Source organism: Phalacrocorax carbo, chromosome 5 (genome assembly GCF_963921805.1).
Source record: "Phalacrocorax carbo chromosome 5, bPhaCar2.1, whole genome shotgun sequence".
In the NCBI taxonomy this organism is placed as follows: Eukaryota; Metazoa; Chordata; class Aves; order Suliformes; family Phalacrocoracidae; genus Phalacrocorax; species Phalacrocorax carbo.
The window spans coordinates 29696788-29717939 of NC_087517.1; the positions used below are offsets into that span (position 1 = coordinate 29696788).

Here is a 21152-nt window from a genome sequence, read left to right on the forward strand (position 1 = left end):
CTTGCAAGAGTGAGGCAGGTAGGAGTGCATCCAGGGGCTGGTCCCCCACTGTCAATGCAGACAGTAGTTACACTAGATGTGTTCTCTGATTCTCATAGAAGTGAGTTTTTAGTAAGAATCCCACTTTCTGACCTTTCTTTGACTTTTCACTTGGTTGCGAAGTCTTCTCAATACCTTTGGGGAATCCTTTGTGTATGTGCTCAGCCCAAAGGATTTAGGGGAAGACTTCTGCCCAGCGGGTGCAGCAGATTCATTAAAGCATGGGGGAAAATACCTACTCCCTCTCCCTGGTTTTCTAAAAATTCACAGGCCTGAACTACAAATTGGAATTTCTTGGCTGTCTAATTAAGAAATGCCTAAAGCTCTAAGAATTTCAAACCAAAATTTGTTTTAGATTCCTTATTAAAGGAGGTAAATGGATGTGGAGTGAGGAAGTAGGTTGCGTGTTTTGAGAATCAAGAGAATTTTGATTCTTTGTGATAATGCTTGCAAGCGAGGAAAGATTTGTTTTGTTTTCCCATGGTATTTTTACATTAGAGCTACAGATCTCAACCTCTGTTAGCAGTGAATCTGTGATACAATAGAAGAAGCCTTCAGGACACCCCTCAGTCCCAGAGAAAGAGAGGGAGGGGGTCCCTGGCCCGACACTGAAAGCCCATGACAGAGAGCAGGGTAGAGTAGGGGTTGTACAGTAGTAGGGCAGCTGGGTTACAGGCTCTTGCTCTGTGATTGAGTTAGGGGTATTCTGCTGAGACTGTGAGAGTTACAGACAAGCATGAGCTCTTCACCAGTACCTATAGCCACACTTAGTTGATCTGTTCTTTAATCCCCTTTCTACTCGGTTATTTAAAAGGATCGGGAAATAAAATGTTAATGACACACAGAGTTTGAGAAATCAAGCACAAAAGCTGTTAAAGGGCCAGGCCTCTTTTGATTTATGCTGGTATAAAATTGAAACTTCAATAATATCATTGAGATCTTAACTTGGCCCATCATTTCCACCCGGGGTTGACTTGGTTTTTAACTTGGCCACGTTAAAAACACAGGCAGTTTGGTGGAGCTCCACTGGTTTACAGCAGTGGCACTCTTGGGCCCCTGTGGTATTTTCTATCAATGTTTTCTTTGCTATTGTTTTTACAGGACAGCTGCCATAAAATATATGAAATGTGCAATAAGATTGAGCTAATCGTGACTTTTAAAGCCTTAAAAGAGAGGAAACCCAATGAAGCATACCGTAGTCTTTCATATTCTTAGCTTGTTAGTTCCTATGGGCCTGATATGACATATAGCACGTGCACATACACACATGCATCCATACTCTCACACGCACACAAAACCTTTAGACCTTCTCATTCCAGGCCTTGACGTTCCTGCCAGCAGCACAGCATTAAGCACCCTCTGTTTTGCCTGCCCATACTCCTTGCCTTGTCAGTGCTTAGATTTCACCTCCAGCCTTCAATTTGTGGCAAGGTGACTTGGGCCATCTTGGTGGCAATGGAGGGAGGGAAGGAACAGAATTGTCTCAAAACTGCAAAGGTGAAGGAGGTAGAGAAAGGGAGAAAGATCTGGACTGTATTCGTTTTCAGAGGGCAATGCACACATAAAGCTGCCCCATCTTTAATTTTTCAGTGCCATCTGTGAGCACACACAGCCTGCAAGATGGTGCAGATCTGTTCGTCTTTCCAGGCAGGCAGCTTTGCCTGGGGTTAGCTGTGGAGGATAGTTCAGGGTTGCCTTCCACCTGGGAGTGAAGTACAGAGACTGTAAGCTGATATGCGCATGTACATGTGTGTGTCTGCTCCAGACTTCCAGTGCAATGTGCCGCTGGGGATGGAGTCTGGCAGGATCTCCAACATGCAGATCAGTGCCTCCTCCACCTACTCTGATGGGCGATGGACCCCTCAACAGAGCCGGCTCAACAGTGATGACAATGGCTGGACTCCCAATGTAGACAGCAACAAAGAGTACCTCCAGGTATGCATGCTTTCCAGCCCCCTTACTCTTCCCCCACCAAATGGAGTGTCATGCTGTTAAACTGACCCTTGACCATAAGGCTTGTTGAATTTTTTATTGCCTCTGTGGCTTATGGGGAATAAGCAGCAGGGGAGCTGTAGTGCCTCTGTGAAATGCAACAGGTTGGCTCTCCCATTAGCATGCTTGCACGAGGGCTGACTCGACCTGCTGTGCCTCTCCCACTCCCTCCTTCCTGCCCAAAACCTTGATGGACTTTTCAGCATACTGACAGAGACCTCTGCCACTTACAAGGGCCACTGACTTCACCGCTGGCCTGAGGGCCAAAGACTCCAGGAGGAGCATAGAAAAACAACTAGAATAATATTTATCTCATCAGTGATGCAGGGAATGTGAGCAGGCTAACACCAGGTAGTGGGCTGACAGAGCAAAGGCTTTCCCTGGGAGCTGGTTAGATGCACAGTCTCTGTCCGCACAGGGCTTCTGGCTGTGTCACATCATCGTGAGACACTGCTTGCTAAAGGGCACTAGGAACGGGAGGTGGTGAATGTCATTGCTTCTAGCAGATGTCTCATTCTTCATTCATGGCAGTGCTACCAAGCCAGTTCAGCTGACCTTTCTCAACCCACATTGTAAAAAAAAGAAAAAGAGCAAGGGAAAACCAGGAACTGCAGCACTTGCTAATTGGACATCATGCTTTTATTTTACATGGAAAAAGTCAGCCTCTGTTGTGCTTTAATGGACATGAGCTTCTGTGCAGACCCTGTTGCCTGGTCTGATGCAGGAAGAAGGCTTTTGATGGTCCCGTATGGACAGACATCAAGATCCTTAGTTACTCTTGTCCCATGGTCCTATCTGCAAGCACCCTGCTGTAGTTAGCCTAGGGAGTTTGTGCCTCTTGAAATGTGCATCCACAGAGGGAGTGAGACAGACTGAATTCACACCTTTTTGTGTTTCAGAGACAGAGGGAGGAACTACCTAGCCAACCTGGGCTCTCAGGTGGTCACTGTTCTCTGTCTTGTCCCTTTTTCCCCTGGAAAGGTGGACCTCCACTTCTTGACTGTGCTCACAGCCATTGCCACACAGGGTGCCATCTCCAGAGAAACGCAGAATGGCTACTATGTCCGTACCTACAAGTTGGAGGTCAGCACCAATGGGGAGGACTGGATGATGTACCGACATGGAAAAAACCACAAGGTAAAGGCCTTTTGGTCTCTTTTGCATGCACTTTGGTGAGTCTTGCAGCCAACGGGATGGAATAGAGCAGAGAGGTTTTACAGGCCTGGAGGGTTTAATCTGTGAGGGACCCTTTTTCTGATGAGGGTTAAAAGGCTGATGATGCTCTGAGCAGAAACAGTCCTTTCTCCTCTGCACAGCAATGAGGAAACACTATTCCTTGGAAAACCTGGCTGCTGTTGCATCTTTCGTGGTGGTGAGAGTATGTTATTTGACTGCAAATGAAGGAGAAAATGCTTTCACAGCCTGTGTTTTGCTGTACAAGATTCATTGAGCTTTTATGGCCATAGCCCTGTCTGCATGCTGGGTTAACAATCACAAAACCACATGAAACTGTAGTTCAGGAGTTATTGAGGCCTGGAAATGAAAGGGCACAAATCCTAAGAGGGCATCGCAGCATCCCAGAGAACAAAATGAACAATAAATAATGAGGAGCAATTCAGGCTGCCAGAGCTGCAGGATCTGCACTAGCAGGCACGATCAGCAAGGATGTATTGAGCCCTGGGAGCTGCTGCTGCACAGTCTTGCCATGTTTCTGGGAGGCACACAGAGAGGGAATTGAGGAGAGGGAGAGTAAATATGGGTGTTCAGCCCTTCCAGGCTTCGCAGGTGCTGCTGCATGGCCAGGCAAGGCAAGCTCGAGGTGGTCTGCACGGGAGCTTTGGCGTATGGGGAGGGGGGTTAAGGCAGCCATGGTGCCAGGCCGGTCCTGCTCTGTCACTTGCCTTGGTCATGTGGTTGTCCCCTGGTTAAGGGCACCTTGGGAAAGCCCTTCCCTGCTCTTCTGTGGCACCCACCAGCACTGCTGCCGCATCTCAGGTCCTCCCATTGATATGCCATAATCTGTCTGTGTGAACTCAGTGGCTGGGGTCCCACACACCTCCCCCCTCCCCCGTCCCAGCAATTTCTACTTGCTCAGTACTTCTGCTAAATTAGCTGTCCCCTCCCTTTACTGGCACAGGTGCTGCTGGCGTGAAATGCAGTAGCCTGACTTGTCCAGGATTCATCCAGACATTTCCTTCCCTTCCGGGCCATGTGATTTCCCCTTCCCCACAAGTGTGTCTCACAGTTCAAATTCACTCTGCTTCCCAGAATGAGTCCTCCCTATGCAGAGGCCCCTAGCAGGGTCTCATACCTCCAATATTTGGAGCATTTAAGCTCCTTGCATGCCAGTGAGGTGGAGCTAGTCCTATTTTAGACATAGGGAAATGGAGGCACAGGGCAGCCCAGCACCCCATAGAAGAGTCAGAAGCCAGGCTCCCCCAGACCGCGTGCAGGCTGGCTCTGGGACTGCAGCTCATGGCAGAGCTCATGTATAGCCCTAATGCAGTGGCCATGCACTGGTTTGGAGGCTCTGTGCTCTCTCACTGGCCATGGCAGACCTTTCTGTGGACCAGGGCCATCTCTCCTCATCCCAGGCACCCCGTGGAAATGGGTGAGTTTGAGGCCTCACTGGGACAGATTCTGCAAGCTGAGGCAGATGGAAGATTGGCAACATGCCAGGCAGAGAGATGGGCTAAATACACAGTTTAGTGTTTCAAATAACCACTGGCAATAAATTTACCTTTTGGAGTCTAACTCGGGCAGATACCTGGCCTGGAGGGTGCTTGTAGTTGCAGGGGAGAGTAGATGTCCCATCCCTGCAGTCGCTGGCGTTGGACACTGGTTCCTCAGCCAGTGTAAAGCAGGATAGCATGGCTGGTTTCAGTGCTGCTGGGCCAATTTGCATTGCTCCAGCAAGACCCTAAAGCCTGGCTGGTGTCAACACAAAGCAGTCCCATAGCCACGTGAATTGCCACCATTTCAGGATTTGTCCCTTGAGTCCTATCAGCTCTTTTTCTGCTCTGTTTTCTCTCTTCATAAAAAAGAGGAAAAAAAAAAAAATCTCCTTTTTTACTCCTTTATTCCAGTCTCACTTCATTCCCATATTCTGGCCTCAATTTAGCAGACACCTCCCGAGGCTGGAGGATAAGTAATTGCTTTTTGGTGGCTCTCCTACCCCTTGCATCCAGGTGACTGCTTTCTTTTCCTGCTAAATGACCTGCTGCCAGCCACTGAGCCGCAGCAGGGACAGGGCAAAGCCCCTCTCTCACAGGTCTGATGCCAGGGGGCTCTGGCCCCACATTCCCTGCCCATGTGAATCTCCACCATTCCTGTGTTAGGCAAGGTCCCAGATGTCTGTATTCAAGGTGCAGATTCCTCCCTGCGTCAGTGCGCTGCTCCGCACGGTTCAGGCTGCAACGGTGGAGTGAACCATGCCAAATAGATTTGTCAAGTCTGCCGCAGCTTGACTTGGTGCCATGAGAAGTGGGGAGGGAGAGGAAGGGGTGGACAGACAGGGACTCTCTATTCCTCTATATACATGCAGATATATATGTATATATATATACACACACACACACATATATATATATGCACATGCACACATAGGCATATGGGGTGTATCAAACACTGTTCTGAATTTCTGCCAGCTATGTGGGCCAAAATCAAAGCTCTGCCATGTTATAGGCGGGTCAGCTGACATTTACATCTTCATCAGGGAGCTAAAGCAAGAGAAAACCACTGAGTGCAGGAGAGGTGGGGAGGGGATGGCGCTTTCTGCAAAGGATGGGGAGTGCTGACCTCCGCTTTTTTGCTCACCTACTTTCCCTCCCTCTGGCGTTATGGAGGAGAGTAGGGCCAGGGTGTTTCCCTGCGAAACGTGAAGGCTTACGTTTGAGTCCCCAGCTGCTGGCACTCATGGTGAGAGAAATGGGGGAAGCTTTCCCCCTGCCTGGCAGCCTGCTCCCCACAAAGCCCAGCCCAGCACAGCCCAGACATCTTCCTGTCTAGGGGGTGATGCCCTGTCCTTGCCTGGGGTATGGGACCAGGGAGAGAGGCTAACCCAGTGACCTGGCCACAGGTGTAGAGCTGTCTTCTGTGTGTCCCCTGAGGGGGGATGGAGAGGAAAGCAGCCACCACCGCATGTTGCCCACACTTGCCCCTCACTACCCACCAGCGCATCCCCATGGGACAGGGCCAAACAACCCCTGCCCCAGAAAGGCTGCTCTGGCTCTTGGCCTGCCTGCTATATCCCCCTCTGTGTCATCTGTGGTTGATGGCACCAGAGGTTATCTTCAGACTCTGGTGTATGTGCTGAGATCTTATCTAGCAGTTTGCAAATGCTGTTCGAAAACAACTCATTCTTGAACCCAAGGAAGGAAAAGAACACCTGGCAGGATTTGACCTTTTGGTTTTGGCCATTTCCTTCAGACAGACTAAATTATGAGACTTTTATTGGAAAACAAATTGCTCATCCATTCTGGTCCACTTCCTCCTTTGTAGGGTCTCGGGTTCCAGTTCCCATGTGGTCTGAGCTGCTGCATCTTAGTAACTGCAGAGGTCAGCTCACAGGGATCATCTAGTGTGGTGAGGTACTGGGGGCTAGGATGGGTTTCAGGATTCGGGGTGGGTTGGGAATGTGATGGGTGTTCTCACTGCCTCCATTGCTCTGTGTGTAAAATGGGAGGATGCAACTGAAATATTTGCTTTGAGAAGTCAATGGATGAGAAATGGCAGCAAGATCCAGCTGATGTGCATTTTCCATTTCCTACTCATTTTGTCAGCTTTGTGCTTGTTATCAGCTAGCCTTCCTGGGTGGTATTTTAGGTGGATGCAAGAAGACAGGTTGAATTGCTGCAAAGAGCCAAATATCTCAGATGTGCATGGGTTTGGGGACGTCAGAGGTGTTTGGTGCTGGCAGAGAATATTGGGAATGGCCCTTTGGAGACCCTTGTGCCTTCCCTTAGGAGCATTTCTCTGTCCTTTCAGTTCTTAATGAGGTCTTCTGTGTTTGTTCACCTGGGGATGGAGAGGAAAGCTTTCGGTCCTGTGGCTTCTTTATCTGGAAAACTCAGGAAAAGCTTGTGTAATCAGCCAAAAGGCCACAAGTGCTTCTGCACAGAGACATCATGGTGCAGATGGTTTGCCCAGAAGCGCCCCCAGGTCCCAGCCTGCTTCTGCTGCTTTTGCAGGCAGAACAAAGACATCAGGCTTTGGGAAAGGCATTCACCCTTGGTGCAGTACCAGGGGAGAATTACAACCCTGGCTTTCTGAGCATGGCTGCAGCTTTGTACTTCTGGGCCTGATATCTCCTTTGCAGGCTAACACAATGCTGCTCCTCATGTCCCTGGTGACTCCTGGATCTGAGTGGAGCCTCTCAAAGACACAGTACTGGCCAGCATACTGTGCCTTGCCCAGACTGCTGTTCTTTGTTGAGTGTTGCCAAGTATAATTTTTCTCTTACCTCCTTGTTCCTGGATTTAATAAATCCAGAACTATCCACCCTCCACTTGAGCCAGAATCCTCCCACCATCAAACATGCCCCATTTTATGCCTTCCCTATCTGACAAGGAAAATAATCTCCCCTACTTTTCTCCTTCATGCTTCTCTGTCTCAATCCTGAAGCCCTAATCCTGTTAGCATGCTCTGTTCCAGGGCTCTGTCTCCATGGGAGTAACATAATCCTGCAGTAAATCTAGTGAGCCCAGAGAGACACATACATATGGACAAAGTCAGGGCTGCTGCCATCCTTGGCCTTCTCCTCTGCCTCCCCCAGCCGCTTTCTTTAGTTCCCCAAGAAATTGCGTATTGGCCAAGCAGCACAATAAATAAAGCGGGAGAGAGGTTACCTCCTGCCCCCTCCCTGACTTGCTGCCTCTTCGGCTTCACAGCACTTTTTGTCTCCCTGTCCTTCTAACCCTTCATTCCAAACTCTGTCAATGGCAAAATTCCCATACCCACTGGAACTAATGCAGCTTCAGAAATCCCCGCCTTGCTCTGCAGCAGTTCCAATGTGTCAGAAATACAACTTGTAAGTGCTGGTGTGGCGCCTGTATGTGTGTGCACACGGAGAATTTGCCTGCTCCTCCTCTAGCCTAGACATCATCTCCCACCACTTGCTTTCTGCAGCAAATTAATTAAGCAGGTCAGCTCTCATTGATTATCAATTTAATTTTACATGTAGACCTGCCGACTGGACTAAAATGGAAGTCAACATAAAGTATACGGGGAGAGGATGGGCAGCCTTTTGATGCAGCAGTGAAAATTATTTCCCTTGACTGCTTCTTGGAAGGTGCTTTTAATTTGTTAATGGTTTTCCCATTCGTCTTCTGGCTCCGTCACCCTTCAGCGCGTGTGCGTGTGCATGCGCATGTGTGCTCTCTGCTGAGTGTGTATCTATCTATCTCCATAGATCACAGCCAGATTTTTTTTTACTGCTGGTGTAAATTACTGTGACTCCTTATACTTCGATGGCAATATGTTGATTTACACCATTCAAAGACTTGGCTCAAAATATGTGCTGAGTGGGATGAGAAGCAGATAGGATGGGAGGAATAGCAATGTTCTATTTTGGTAAGGGGAAAGAAATCTTTGCTTTCTTGGCACTCCCAATTTCACACATTTTTCCTGCTAGTTCTTCCTATGCCATGAGTGCTAATTTGAGGCATGATGTAGAGCCTGTTCAAGTCAATGGGACTCTCTTCACAGTGCATTTGGGCTCTGGGGTCAGCATTTTCAGTGCAGAGAAACCGTACGCTCAGTGTCAGACCCCAGTCAGCAGCATCAGGACCTGCAGGCTTGCGACGCATTTCCACTTGGGAAGGAGGCTGAAAGGCCAGGCATGGGAAGACCCTGCTTCTCTAACAGCACTAAGCACCTGCCCTCTGAAAACAGCCCCTTTCTATTATTCTGAATGGGGTGCGAAGCAATGACTTGCTATGATCAGTTGGGGCTTTTCAGAAACAAGGTTCACTGGGGCAGATCCTGCCAAGGCGGCTGATACTAGAGCTGGAAGTCAGGTGCTGTTTCTGCCCTCATAAATTGGCAGTCTGGAGTGTCAAGGCCCCGATTCAGAGTTACATAGCTTGTTGAATGTTATCTAGTCTGAGGAAATTACTGGCCCCCAAATCTAATGCAGAAATGAGATTGTTCTCCTTGGAAGCAGGTGGTTGGGACTAAGGTCATGTAAGAGATGATTTCAGCAATGCATGTGGTAGTGATAAAGTTTTTGGGCTTAGTCCTGCCTCTGCTTTCTGTCAAGCTTGACTTTGCAGAAGTCAGCAACAAATTATGCTGGTGTAAATTTGGATTCTGGCCCCTGATGCTTGTATGCGTGAAGTGAGCTAAAAAAGAACAAAACTGGAAATATGTTAAACCGAAAAGAGCAGCAAACCTTGTCAGTGACTGTTAAACATGCTGGTCCATATGCAACCTTTGGCTCATGGAGTCTTCAAACTGCTGATTGTGGGAAGTGAAGAGAGGTTGCCAGGAGAAGACTCCCTCCTCAGGCTTGCTGCTCCTGGGCATCTGCTGGGGCCGCCATCAGGAGCTGCCCTGTGGGACAGGGGGACATTTGGGCTGACCTAACGTGCTGCTTCTCGTGCTAAAATAGTTGCATTGGCTCAGACAAACATTTCCTGTCCTCTGGTATTAGGTTCAGAGGTAAGGTGTTGTATGTCAGCTTCTGTGTTGACATAAAGCTGGAGGCTTTGCTGTGGTGTGGAAATGTATCCTTTCAGCCTCTGTGTGTGTGTTCCCACAGGTTTACAAGACACACACACATGCATGCCTGGAGAGTGTTTCACAGTAGCCACTCTTACAGCCCTCCTGCTGGAAAAAAGGGTATTTGGTGTCTGCTGAGCAAGGAAAAGGATGGGAAGTGGGGTCAGACAGGATAAAATAGGATATTAAAAACACATAAACCATGCTGTGTCGCTAAATGGTAGCGGCATGATATATATTCTCCAGATTAGCATTTCTGCCCAAGTTCGCATCAACCCCAAATCCCAATTACCAGCCAGATTTGCAACCAAGGCCCTCTGTGGGGAGGCTGCTCCCTGCCCTGGCAGGAGTCCTGCCATCCCAGGCTGGATGGTGATGCACAGGGGCAGCCCAGAGCTGGCTGTGGTGCCACGAACAGCCACCATCCCTCTGTGCAAACACCCTCTGCACACCCTGGCATGCTGGATCCTGGGAGAAGAGCAGTAAGGTGCCATCTGAAGGCCTAGAGCAGTGGGAGGTTTATAAAATGCTTCTTAATCACTATTCAAGGTGAGAGGCCAGAATACAGTCTCATTCCTTTTTCTGCCCTGGATCACAGGGATCTGCAGTTAAGTTGTTTGACTCTTGCCTCCAACAGAAGGAGATCAGTACCAGAGATTACACTCTCCTGCTTCTCTCTGAGATAAACTTAGCGGGAGCTCCTGTGCTTAGCATGGCATATGCAGGGTAGGAGCCTGCAGAAGAGCCCAGCCAACATCTCAGTGCGGGTGTGGCTGAGATTGGAGGATGCTCTAGCCCTGTCCTGAGAGCCTGTGTGCTTGGAGGGAAAGCAAGCAATGCCTGCAGGTTCGGTCTGTGAGCTTTAGTGCTTTATGCTGAGGGCAGAGAAAGGGCTGAAAATTACCCTCAGGTTGGGTATTTCCACTTCCCCTCCCTTTTTTTCCCCACTATAGCTTTGCAGCCTGAAACAGAAACATAAGTATCCAATCCTTGTCCAGCCTATTAAAATAATGGACAGGAGGGGTGGATCTAACATCCATCTGGTAGTTATTGATTATGGCCATCTGGTAAGGCAGCAGGCTTTTCATATCATGTCGGATCATAAACTCTCCTGAAAAGCTGTCTCTGTGTGGCAGGCTGCATGTGTGCCGGAGAGGCAGGGGCAAGGGGCTGGCCGGGACAGCAGCTTGTCGCCCCAGGCAGAGGCGGCACCCTCCCTGCTCATGTCAGTGCTTGCACACGATGTTTCCTGGTGGAGTTCGGTGTGAGGACGTGTCAGGATGTGAGCCCATTTACCCATGAAGGAGGGGCAAGATCTCATGCAGTGTCCATGGACATCTGGTCGTCTCTGTTGGAGCGGCTCTAGATTTGGGGGTGAGCTCAAAGCAGCTGTGGCCTGATAGTCCGAGACGCCTCGGGCATGCTGTGAGAGGCACCAAGCAAGGTGGTGTGAGGGCAGCAAGCTCCTGGGTCTCCTGCCTAATGGGCGAATCCATCCACCATGCTGTCCTGCCAGCAGCCCAGCTCTCTCTGCCTGCCCCTAGGTGCTTGCCCTGGCCAGAGGCTGGCTCTGCCCAGAAAGTCTCTCCTCGTTTTTCCCTGCTGAGATTATTTCAACTGCTGATCTGGTTATTTCTTTCTGCCTGGAGAGGATGTAACCATATATGTGCCCTCTCTCCCTTGCAGACTTTTCAGGCCAACGAGGATGCCACCGAGGTGGTTCTCAACAAGATCCACAGCCCGGTGCTCACACGCTTTGTGCGCATCCGTCCCCAGAGCTGGCACAATGGCATCGCCCTGAGGCTGGAGCTGTATGGCTGCCGCATCACTGGTGAGGGACCCCTCCTCCCCTCGGCCTCAGCCCTCCTCTCAGTACAGGGTGTTGTCCCCTGCAACTCTCATGGCTGCTTGGGGTGGGAATGGTTATACTGTGAGCAGCACGGAGGTAGCCATCCCAAGGGATGCGCTTGGTGGGACAGGCACGCAGGCCCCAAAGGCAGGAGGGAAGTGCCCAGTGCTGGTGGTCATTTAGTGTCCAGAGCTTAAATCTGCGGGTAAAACCACAAGTAGTCCCTTCAGCTGCCCCAGCTGTTCAAGCCTTTTCCTTCCCTGCAGATTCGCCCTGCTCCAACTTGCTGGGAATGCTTTCTGGCCTCATCCCTGACTCGCAGATCTCAGCCTCTTCCATCAGAGGCTACGACTGGTCTCCCAGTATGGCCCGTCTGGTGAGCAGCCGCTCAGGCTGGTTTCCCCGCATCCCCCAAGCCCAGCCTGGGGAGGAGTGGCTGCAGGTGGACCTTGGTGTCCCGAAGAATATCAAAGGCGTCATTATCCAGGGGGCTCGTGGAGGGGACAGTGTGACCACCACTGAGTCCCGCTCCTTCGTGAAGAAGTTTAAGGTGGCCTACAGCATGAATGGAAAGGACTGGGACTTCATCCAGGACCCCAAAACAATGCAAGCCAAGGTAGGCACTGCCTGGAGCAGCTGCAAAACAAGATATGTTTCTGGATATCTTCAGTCTGCCTGATGGGGTCTTGGGAAATTAGCTGTCTCTGCCCACAGAGACCCTGGGAGTTTGGGTTGTCACCTTGAAATCCCAGGTTATATCCCCTGGTCCTGCTTCTAAGCTGTACTAGAGGCTGTAGGTTCCACCTTGCCCCAGGTATAGTAATTTCCCTTCATCTCTTATTGTGGACCATGCCTGGGGGTGTGGACATCACCTTCTGGTCCTCCCAGCTTCTGCATGTCAGAGCCAACAAGATGGTGTGTTCAATTATGTTTGACACAAACTAATTACGTATTTTAAGGGGAAAGGTGTTGCTGTTGTGGCTTGCACCTCTGGAAGAAAAAGATGAATCACAACTTCTCTTTGGGAAATTTGCTATATCTGAAGTCCCTTTTGCCACACTGGTGTGACTCTGAAATTCCCTGTGTTTTTCCCATATCGTTGGAGTTCCCCATAATCCTTCTGCTTAGCGGTATGGGAGTGGCAGGGTGCTTGAGTAATAAATGAATTCTCTGCTACTTCCTGCTCTGTTTTTATGCAAACTCATCTGCTTCTGAAAATGTGGGTAAGTTTTAATTTTTCTTGATGCTACAAATGAAGTATCTTAGAAGGCCTGATGCTATCTATAGCCCTCTGTTTATTCCCCACAGACTTGAGTTCATGCACGTAAGCTGAAAAGCAGCAGTACTTGGGCTGTGAAGAAAACTGAGCGTTTACACTATCCTAGAACATGCAGTAGCTTCTTTATTTGCCAAAGGACAAATCTGATCTTATTTATATGTGAAGCTAGTGGATGTTTCCCAGGCTTCCCCTGCGTGGCTTGGATCAGAATCTGACCCCTAGATATAAAGCAGAGGCCAAGAGAGATTGTGCAAGTTTCTTAGAAACAGCCTGTTTGGTCCTCTTGAAACTGAGGAGGGACAGCCCAATTTCTATTCAGCTGGATTCAATGGCCTGGAGTTGGACAGCTAACTGTAATAGCTAAACTATTTCAAACTATGTGGGATGCACACATAACTTGCCTTTTTTTTTTTCTCTTTCTCTCTCTCTCTCCATAGCTTTTTGAAGGCAACATCCACTACGATATCCCTGAAGTCCGGAGATTTGACCCTGTTCCTGCCCAGTACATTCGAGTGCACCCAGAGAGGTGGTCCCCAGCCGGAATAGGAATGCGCCTGGAGGTGCTGGGCTGCAACTGGACAGGTAGGACCCCCTGCGCTTCTGCCCACTGGCTCCATCAGGGCCACAGCAGGCACTAAAACAGCAAGGTGCAAGTGTAAAGTTATTACTTTCCCTGCTCTCCCATCTCAGGGCCATGCCGTGGCAGGGAGACTGCAGCCATGAAGGCAGGACCTGCAGTGTGGCCTGACCACATCTTTTTGCTTCCACCTTTAAAAGAACTGGCCTTGATGTAGGATGTAGCTGCAATGTTTGGACCTCAATCCAAGCTTTCACACAGAGCCCCATGTGGGATTTGTCCCAGACTCCCTTCTCCGTCCTTTCTGATCTTTTATCTAGATTTGTTCAGGCTTTCCCAGTCTCTGTGTTAGATAACATTTGGGCTTTTTAATCCAAATGGATAAGACAAAAAATAGGAAGAGAAGCAGAAGTGCAGGACAGGGGCGAAGTGACCCATACAGGTACCTTGAGCTGCCACAATAAGGCTTTACTGTAAAAACAACTGTCCTTCTCTCATTGAACCCCATGTAGAAATCCTTTTGCAGGCAAGGTTGTGGATTTAACTCCACAATGTTGTAGAGAAATCCCTAAAATCAGGGAAGTTTCTTTACTTTTTTCCCACCTGTTTTTCACCTTGCAGCCACCGTTATTTTTAATACAGAGGTGAAAACTCCCTGTAGCACACTCACTGGGAGCAGTAGAGGTTGTGCCTCTGACCCTCTGAGGCTCAGTGGTGATTGATTGCTCCATAGTTTCATCCCCAAAAGCCAAAAATTACCAAACAGCTCATTGAGTCTGATGCTAGCTTTTCAGTGCCAAGGGCTAGTTGCCCCTTTTTAAAATCTGTTTTATTTTTTAATAATCTGCTTAAATCTGAATCTGGTGTCCAGATGTCAGTAATAAAGAGGTATGATTTCCATTTTATAAACACATCTGTAGAAGGCATTTTCTTGTAAGAATTCCCATTCTAGGAAGCTTAAAAGACACGGAGCTTTTTTCCACCCTTTTGTAGAGTCTTTACTGCCCTTTCCTCCTGTGATGTGCTGTGAGATGCACTGCAAACACTTAACAGCAAATCACACAACACAGGTACCTACAATTAAGAATGAATATTTGTCACCTTTAAAGTCAATGGCAAGTCTTCCCCTGGACTGGGAAGCCATTGTAAATGATCTAAACTTTAAATCAAGATTAGATCTTAATTTAAATCTTACAATATCTTTGGGATGTTGTCGGAGAAGCAGGCGCGGTGGCTTTCATGCAAGCAGCAAGAGCTGAGGTTCCATGCAGAAATAGTCGGGCAGCTCCTACATTGCTGCTTCCTGCAGCTCCTGGGAGTCTCCAGCTGCCAGATCTCTGCAGACCATTGATGGCTGGTGCATCACAGCACTGCATCACTGCTGCAAAGTGAGGCAGTTGCACGAGACCTCCGACCATGTGCATGTCATTGCACTCCTCCAAACTAGAGAATAAGAAGGGTTTGGCGTCTTCAACTTCTGGTGCTATTTTTGGTCCAAAGTTGCTTTTACAGCTATGTCTACGCTCAGTTTCAATATCAGCAGCAACAGCCCGTGCTTTTCCAGGCAGGGTGCTTTATGGTCATTTCCCAGTGTGGCTGTCTAATCATTTGCACATTGTAATGTTTAAAACTCAACTGCCAAGTCATAAATATTCGTAGCTTTATTGATCTACAGACATTCAGCTTTGTAATCAGAGCAGGGCTTGTAATCTTGTGGATTCACCATGTTATGAAAAACATTTATATCCCTGATGCAACCTGGGCAGCAGAGATAGCCCATGGCATTATCTGCATGCTAAATCCAGGCTGGCTACATGCAGCAGTCCTTGACAACGCCAAGACACAGCCCTCCTTTGCTGGGTGGACCCAGGCATGTTACAGAACTGGCTGTGAAAACCCAGGCAATTGCACCTGCTTTGAACAAGATTAAGAAATGGATTAAAACAAGCCGATTGAAAATATTTTCAAGTGAGGGTCTAAGCCCATGTGTACCCTGCCCAGTTCTTCCTATTTCTTATCAGCAACGAACATCTTAATTACTGAGTCAAACAGGTAACAGCAACTGGGCTCACAAACTAGTTGGCTAGTAACTCAAAAATTGGGAAGCAGACAGTCGGCAATTGGCTTCTTTCAAAGACCTGCCAAAATTTTTCTCTGAAGAGTGGAGATTGATGAATGTTCACTTGCAGCTGCTTTTCTCTCCTTTGAAGTTCCAAACATCTGGTTTCAATTGCTCAGTGACTTTGCATTTTGATCAGCAGTTACCACCAGTTGAACAGACACTTGCTGGGCCAAGGAGAGAGAAAGCAAGCAAGCAAGACCTCTTTTTTCACTTTCCATTTCACACATCACGTTGTCCTCCCTGCTATTTTCATTATCTCTTGTAACCATCATGTTGCAGCTCTGCCATGGTAACTGATTTTTCAAGATATATTTCTGCGGCTTGTCCAGGGCAATGCAACACTGTTGATTTACATCCACTCAGCATCTGTGTCCCGTATGGGACTTGGCTTTCAAGGTCCTTCCACATTGTCACATTTCAGCTATAAATCTCAATATACAAGAACAACAACCTGAAAAAATGTACCGGCTCTAAATAACTTGCAGCTTTTGATAAGTTGCCTTCACCTGCTGCTTTTTTTTTCTTTTCTTTTTTATGATGTTTTTCTGTGCCTGGCTGCTTGCAATTTGCTTCTTGGATGTGTTTGGAGTTTTATGGGGTTGTAACAAATTTGAACTTAGAAATTAAAAGACTTTGAGGTTATTTGGTATTTTATCCTGAACAAAAGACAGCCACTGTGGAAAAAAAAAAGTAAAAAATCCAGAGACTTTATGCACAACATGTTTAATAACAGGAATATAAAAGGGTAGAAAGGATCCTATGGAAAATATTCAATGTATTTAGTCATTCCTCCTGCTTCTGGCTTTATTAAATGATATCCTGAAGGGTGCCAACAAAGAAACACAATCACACATAGCTGAGCAAAGCAGCCTCTTTTTAAAAGTGGAAGGAATCAAGCCTGCTGTACTCCAGTTAATGCACCCCTAAAGGGAAAGACTGCTGGAACCTAATGTTGTTTATTGTTGATCTTAATATCCTTCCCTTTCTTGCTTAAATTTCCCGACACCTGCTTGGAGGTTGTTACACACAGGCCATGTCGCAGAGAGGGAAATTGGATAGAGACCCTTTGAAAGCAAAGTCAGGAGCCTGGAGTGTGAAACCAGATGCTTTCTGCAGTGAGCCAGAGCGCACTAGGACATCCTCTGGGTCCTTTTGCGGTTACATCGCTTGTGGGTTTGAGTGACTTGTTTTATAAATTGGCACAATTGGTGGGAATGTTGTGTGTGTTTTTTTAACGTGTCATATGCCTTCATGAAAGAAAAATACATTCTGCCTGTGATCTCTCTTATCTAGTAATGACAGCTAAGCGGATTGCCGACACCAGTGTAGATTAAAAAATTAAGAGAAAAAGTAGTATGTATGTCTAGAGGAGAGCCTTGTCCAAAGGGAATGCTAAATCAAAGGAACTCCCATATGGAAACAGCCAGTTCACTTGGAAGTTCAAACCATGCTGACATTTGTGGCACGTGGAATTTTCATGGTATTCTTGCTCTATCTCTTCCTGCCATTATAAGAACATGAGAAAAAGGGTTTTTTTGCTTTGTTTCCGCCTACCTGGGCTTTTTGTACTGTCTATTGCAAATAGCATCTCTATTCCATTTTTATCAGATGTAAAGCCCACTGCAGAGACAATGGTGCCCACTTTGAAAAGCGAAGAGACCACCACTCCATACCCAACTGACGAAGAGGCAACCGAGTGTGGTGATAGCTGTGGAGAAGAGGAGGGTAAGTATCAGAGCAGCACATCTTTATCTCAATAAATGATGGGTTAAGAGCTAAGCAAATACTCTTATCTTCCCATTAGCTCCTATACATGGGGCTGATTCCTGGAATGCTTAGAGTAATATAATTAGCGATAGGCCAAGATAAAAAAAAAAACCCACACACAAACAAAACCTGCCAAAATCTGATAAGTTATATCAAGGAAGGATGCAAGAGCAAGAGATAACAGCTAATTCAATCCCTAGGGTATGAAACCTGAAGAGCTGCTCTCCCAGCTTCCTTCCATGACCTGAAGAAAGTCACTTAGTGCCCTGTTTAGAGCCACCTCCGTTCCAGATCCCCTTGGCTGGGTGTCATAAATTCAGAAGGTGATTCAGGGGAGAGATTCATACTGCCTGGTATGCAGGGTTCCTTTTGCAGACGTCACAGCTGTGGGAGTAAATTACATGTAGAGAAGACTGATGTCTTGAACACCTATCTGTTAAGGATCATCTTCCCTAATATCTGGTGCTTAAAATTTAGGAGGACAGTCTCGGCTCCTTGTGCACACAACAGAGAAAAGGGAACACTAACTCCAGGTGGGAGTTTGTGTCCCCTCCATCTTAGACGACTGTCAGATGTACAGGAAATGCTTTGGTATCTGTGGTGCTTGCCTGCCTCTTCTGACTATAAAAGAGGCTGAATGTTACATTAGACTACATGCTGTGCTTGTTAAGAGCCAGTGCTGGGAGGGGACTAATCTTCTCTGCCTCAGATTCCTACCTGTAAAAGCAGATGTCATATTATTCTGGTCCTTGCAAGGGAGACATGAGCATCTAAAGCTTATGAAATGTCCAGATTAAGGGGAGACAGCATGGCACAGCTGTGCAGGGTTTGTTAGTTGTACAGTGCAGTGTGCAAGAGATGCATGCCCCAGGGCATGACAGCAGAGCCTGGGCTTCAGCATTGGGCCTGGGGCATTTACACAAGGACTTCAATGAGAAACCTCATGAAGAAAAGCTAACCTTGAGATAGCTCCTAGGACTTCTGTCACTTCAGCTTCCAGTCCCAGAGAAAAAAATAATGGGTTTTAAAATAAATACATTTTTAAAAGAACATTAATTGGCTTTTTTGCACCTCCCATTGGGATTCTGCTGCAGTTCAGTTCTGGAAACGGAAGTTGCAGAAGTAGCTCAAAGGGCCTGATTCTCATTGCTTTGCCTCAGTGATAAGCCTGTGCAACCCTGCTACCATTGAGGCACTTGAGAAGGTGCCAAGAGGAAATTTAGGCCAGTAATAGTCTCTGCAACAACACGATTCCTGGGTGCAGTCCAGGGCAAGAGAGCAAGCAGAGTATGCCATGGAGTGTGGAACCAGCCTTCCCATCAGCTTCCCTCAGATTTAGCAACAATTTTCATTCTCATACTCCATAAACAATGAGTATGTTTCTCTGGACAATCAGATTTATGACAGCCAAACAGAAACAATGCTGGTCTCCAGAGTCTGAGATTAGATTGGAATAAAAAGATCCATGAACTGCATTGTTTTATTTCTAAGTGGGCGCATGTAAAGAAAGCCCTCTGCCCCTCACAGCGAAGTTCCCCTGATGCCTATCACTTGAGTCACTCACCTCCTTTGAGCTATCGCTCACTTTGTGAGCAATGTCATTTAAAACTTCCTCTTCGCTTAGGAAAAACCCAGCCTATAATTGGGCTCTGACGTGCATGTCTGCTGAGTGCTTGGGATGGTCTCAGGCCATTTCTGCAGCCTCCGTGCCTTATGGCTGCTTCCCTGACCGAAGGAGCTAGCAGCTGCCTCACTGCTACATGCAACCCCTGGCATGTGCCCTCCTGCCCACAGACTTGTCTCTCCAGGAAGGCTCTCCAGAGTTTTTAAAGCTGTTGACACAAGGGAATTAGCTCTGCTCCTGTTTCACAGATGAAAAGTTAAATGGCTCTCCCAAAGACCATGTGGTGAGTCCATAGTGGAGCTAGAAATAGAGGCTGGCTCCTTTCACTTAGAATCCAAAAGCTTGAGCTCATGGTGGCCCTGCATTTCCCCTGGTAACATTTCCACAAGAAGGTAGGAAGTGGTGAGTGACAGCTCACCACGTTGACAGACAGCTCCCGTCTGGTGTAAGTGGCTAGATCTGTCACTCAGGAGCTGGGTTTCTGGAGCACTTGAGATTCTCCTTTTGGAGCCAGTGCAGGAACTGATGAGCACAGGGCACTCAGGAAGTGCTCTTCCCTGACATTTAAGAAGGCATTTAATATTTGACCGCTCTAGGGGTTGAGGAGAAGGTGCTGATTAAAGTCTGGAAGCATTTGGTACCTGCTTTTATATTTGCTTAGTTTGGTGGATTAGCTGCAGGACGTGGTGTGAGCATTTTGATGATGCAGAACTTAAAGCTGATCCCTGGAGCTGATGAAATGTGAGATAGGTTAAAAGCATCAGTGTGAGTGAGATTTCATGCTTTCTTCAGTATTTGTGTCTTGCCAACTATTTTAGTTTTGGGTTGTTTTTTAATAATAACCTCTATGGGTAGGTCATCTTTTAATCCAACTTTGTTTTGCTTCTATTTCTTTTTATAAGATTTCCACCTCCCTACAAACTTCAACTGCAACTTTGATCTCCCTGAAGACCTCTGTGGTTGGTCACATGACTTGGCAACAGGTTATACGTGGTCTTTTAAGCCTACAAGCACCAGGATTGGCAACTCTGAACCAAGCCCTGAGACTGTGCCTGGTAAGATGGTTAATACCATACCAAAGCAGGGAAGAGGGAGCTGATGGGGCTTTCTCCATGTGAACAGTATGGCTGATAATTGCACATCTATCAAGAGCTGTGAAGGCTGTGCAGAGTTGAACGTTTTCTTTTGTGGAAGCTTTCAGATGCTTTGCTGTATGATTCATTACTTATTTATAGGACTGTGACCACTGGCACTGAATTATACTAACTATCCTCTTGAGATAGCCGTGAATCAGACACTGGACTTTGAATCCCCCTGTGACTGTGAAGGTTAGCCTGGGCTTTGTTCCACACCCTGATCCAAATGTCCTCTGTAGGACCCAATGCTTTTTCCCCAGAATGCATTTCCTCTTTTGTTAGAGGTGCATTTCTTCCTCCCATATGTTGCTCAGATTTCCTACAGTCTTCAGCTATTCTGCACTCTGGCTTTCATAGGCTGGATTTCAGCCTCCTCCAAGTGAAGGATGAGCTAAGCCCTAAGAATGCTGAAATATGCCAGTTTCTTGCTGTTTGACTTTTGCTCTTTTTCTCTTCTGTGCTTTGGAAGCAGAAGATTTGCATGAGTGTGGCAGAGCCTAATTTATGGAGGACCTCACTGAGATGTGCTGGCACGGGTTGGAAGGGAGCCTGCCTCTGGCAGTGTGGTTGATAGATCAAGTTCTTCAGCTTCACATCTTGGAACTCACCCCGGGACTAGTGCCCTTTCCATACCCTCATTGACTTTGTGGCACGGATGGCAGGAAGAACATTTGCCAGTTTCCGTATAATAGTAGACTGTACCACCACAGCATTACTTCTCTTCACTATCAGTCATTGCTTCTGAAACTCAAGGCTCTGCCAGGGACAGCTGGCTGATCTTACCTGTCTTCAGCTCTGCCCTGATGCCTGGTGACTCCGGTGTTTGCATGCCATGCACCCAGGGAGCTGTGCATGCTGTGGGCTCCTCCCCCCGCCCCCCCCAGTAAGGTTGAGTCTCGAGATACAAACATTCAGGCGAACCTGTTAGCCACCTGGCAGAGGCGCTGGCCAGATTGGCAGTGCTGCCAGCCAGTTGGAAAGCCATGCAGCCAACACCTGGTAGGCAGTGCTAAAGAGGAAAATATGTATTCCAGAAACATATGGGAAG

At 47.6% G+C, this 21152-nt stretch overlaps 1 protein-coding gene across 6 annotated transcripts in view; it reads left to right on the forward strand.

Moving 5' to 3' along the window:
• NRP2 (neuropilin 2) overlaps window positions 1-21152 on the forward strand; it is a 90361-nt gene that overhangs the window by 34841 nt on the left and 34368 nt on the right. For all 6 annotated transcript variants that reach the window (XM_064451808.1, XM_064451813.1, XM_064451814.1 and 3 more), the window contains exons 6-12: window positions 1805-1974; window positions 3013-3168; window positions 11437-11581; window positions 11866-12215; window positions 13316-13460; window positions 17186-17302; window positions 19871-20023. In XM_064451808.1, coding sequence (XP_064307878.1) covers window positions 1805-1974; window positions 3013-3168; window positions 11437-11581; window positions 11866-12215; window positions 13316-13460; window positions 17186-17302; window positions 19871-20023 — 1236 coding nt within the window. The remainder of the gene's footprint in view (window positions 1-1804; window positions 1975-3012; window positions 3169-11436; window positions 11582-11865; window positions 12216-13315; window positions 13461-17185; window positions 17303-19870; window positions 20024-21152) is intronic.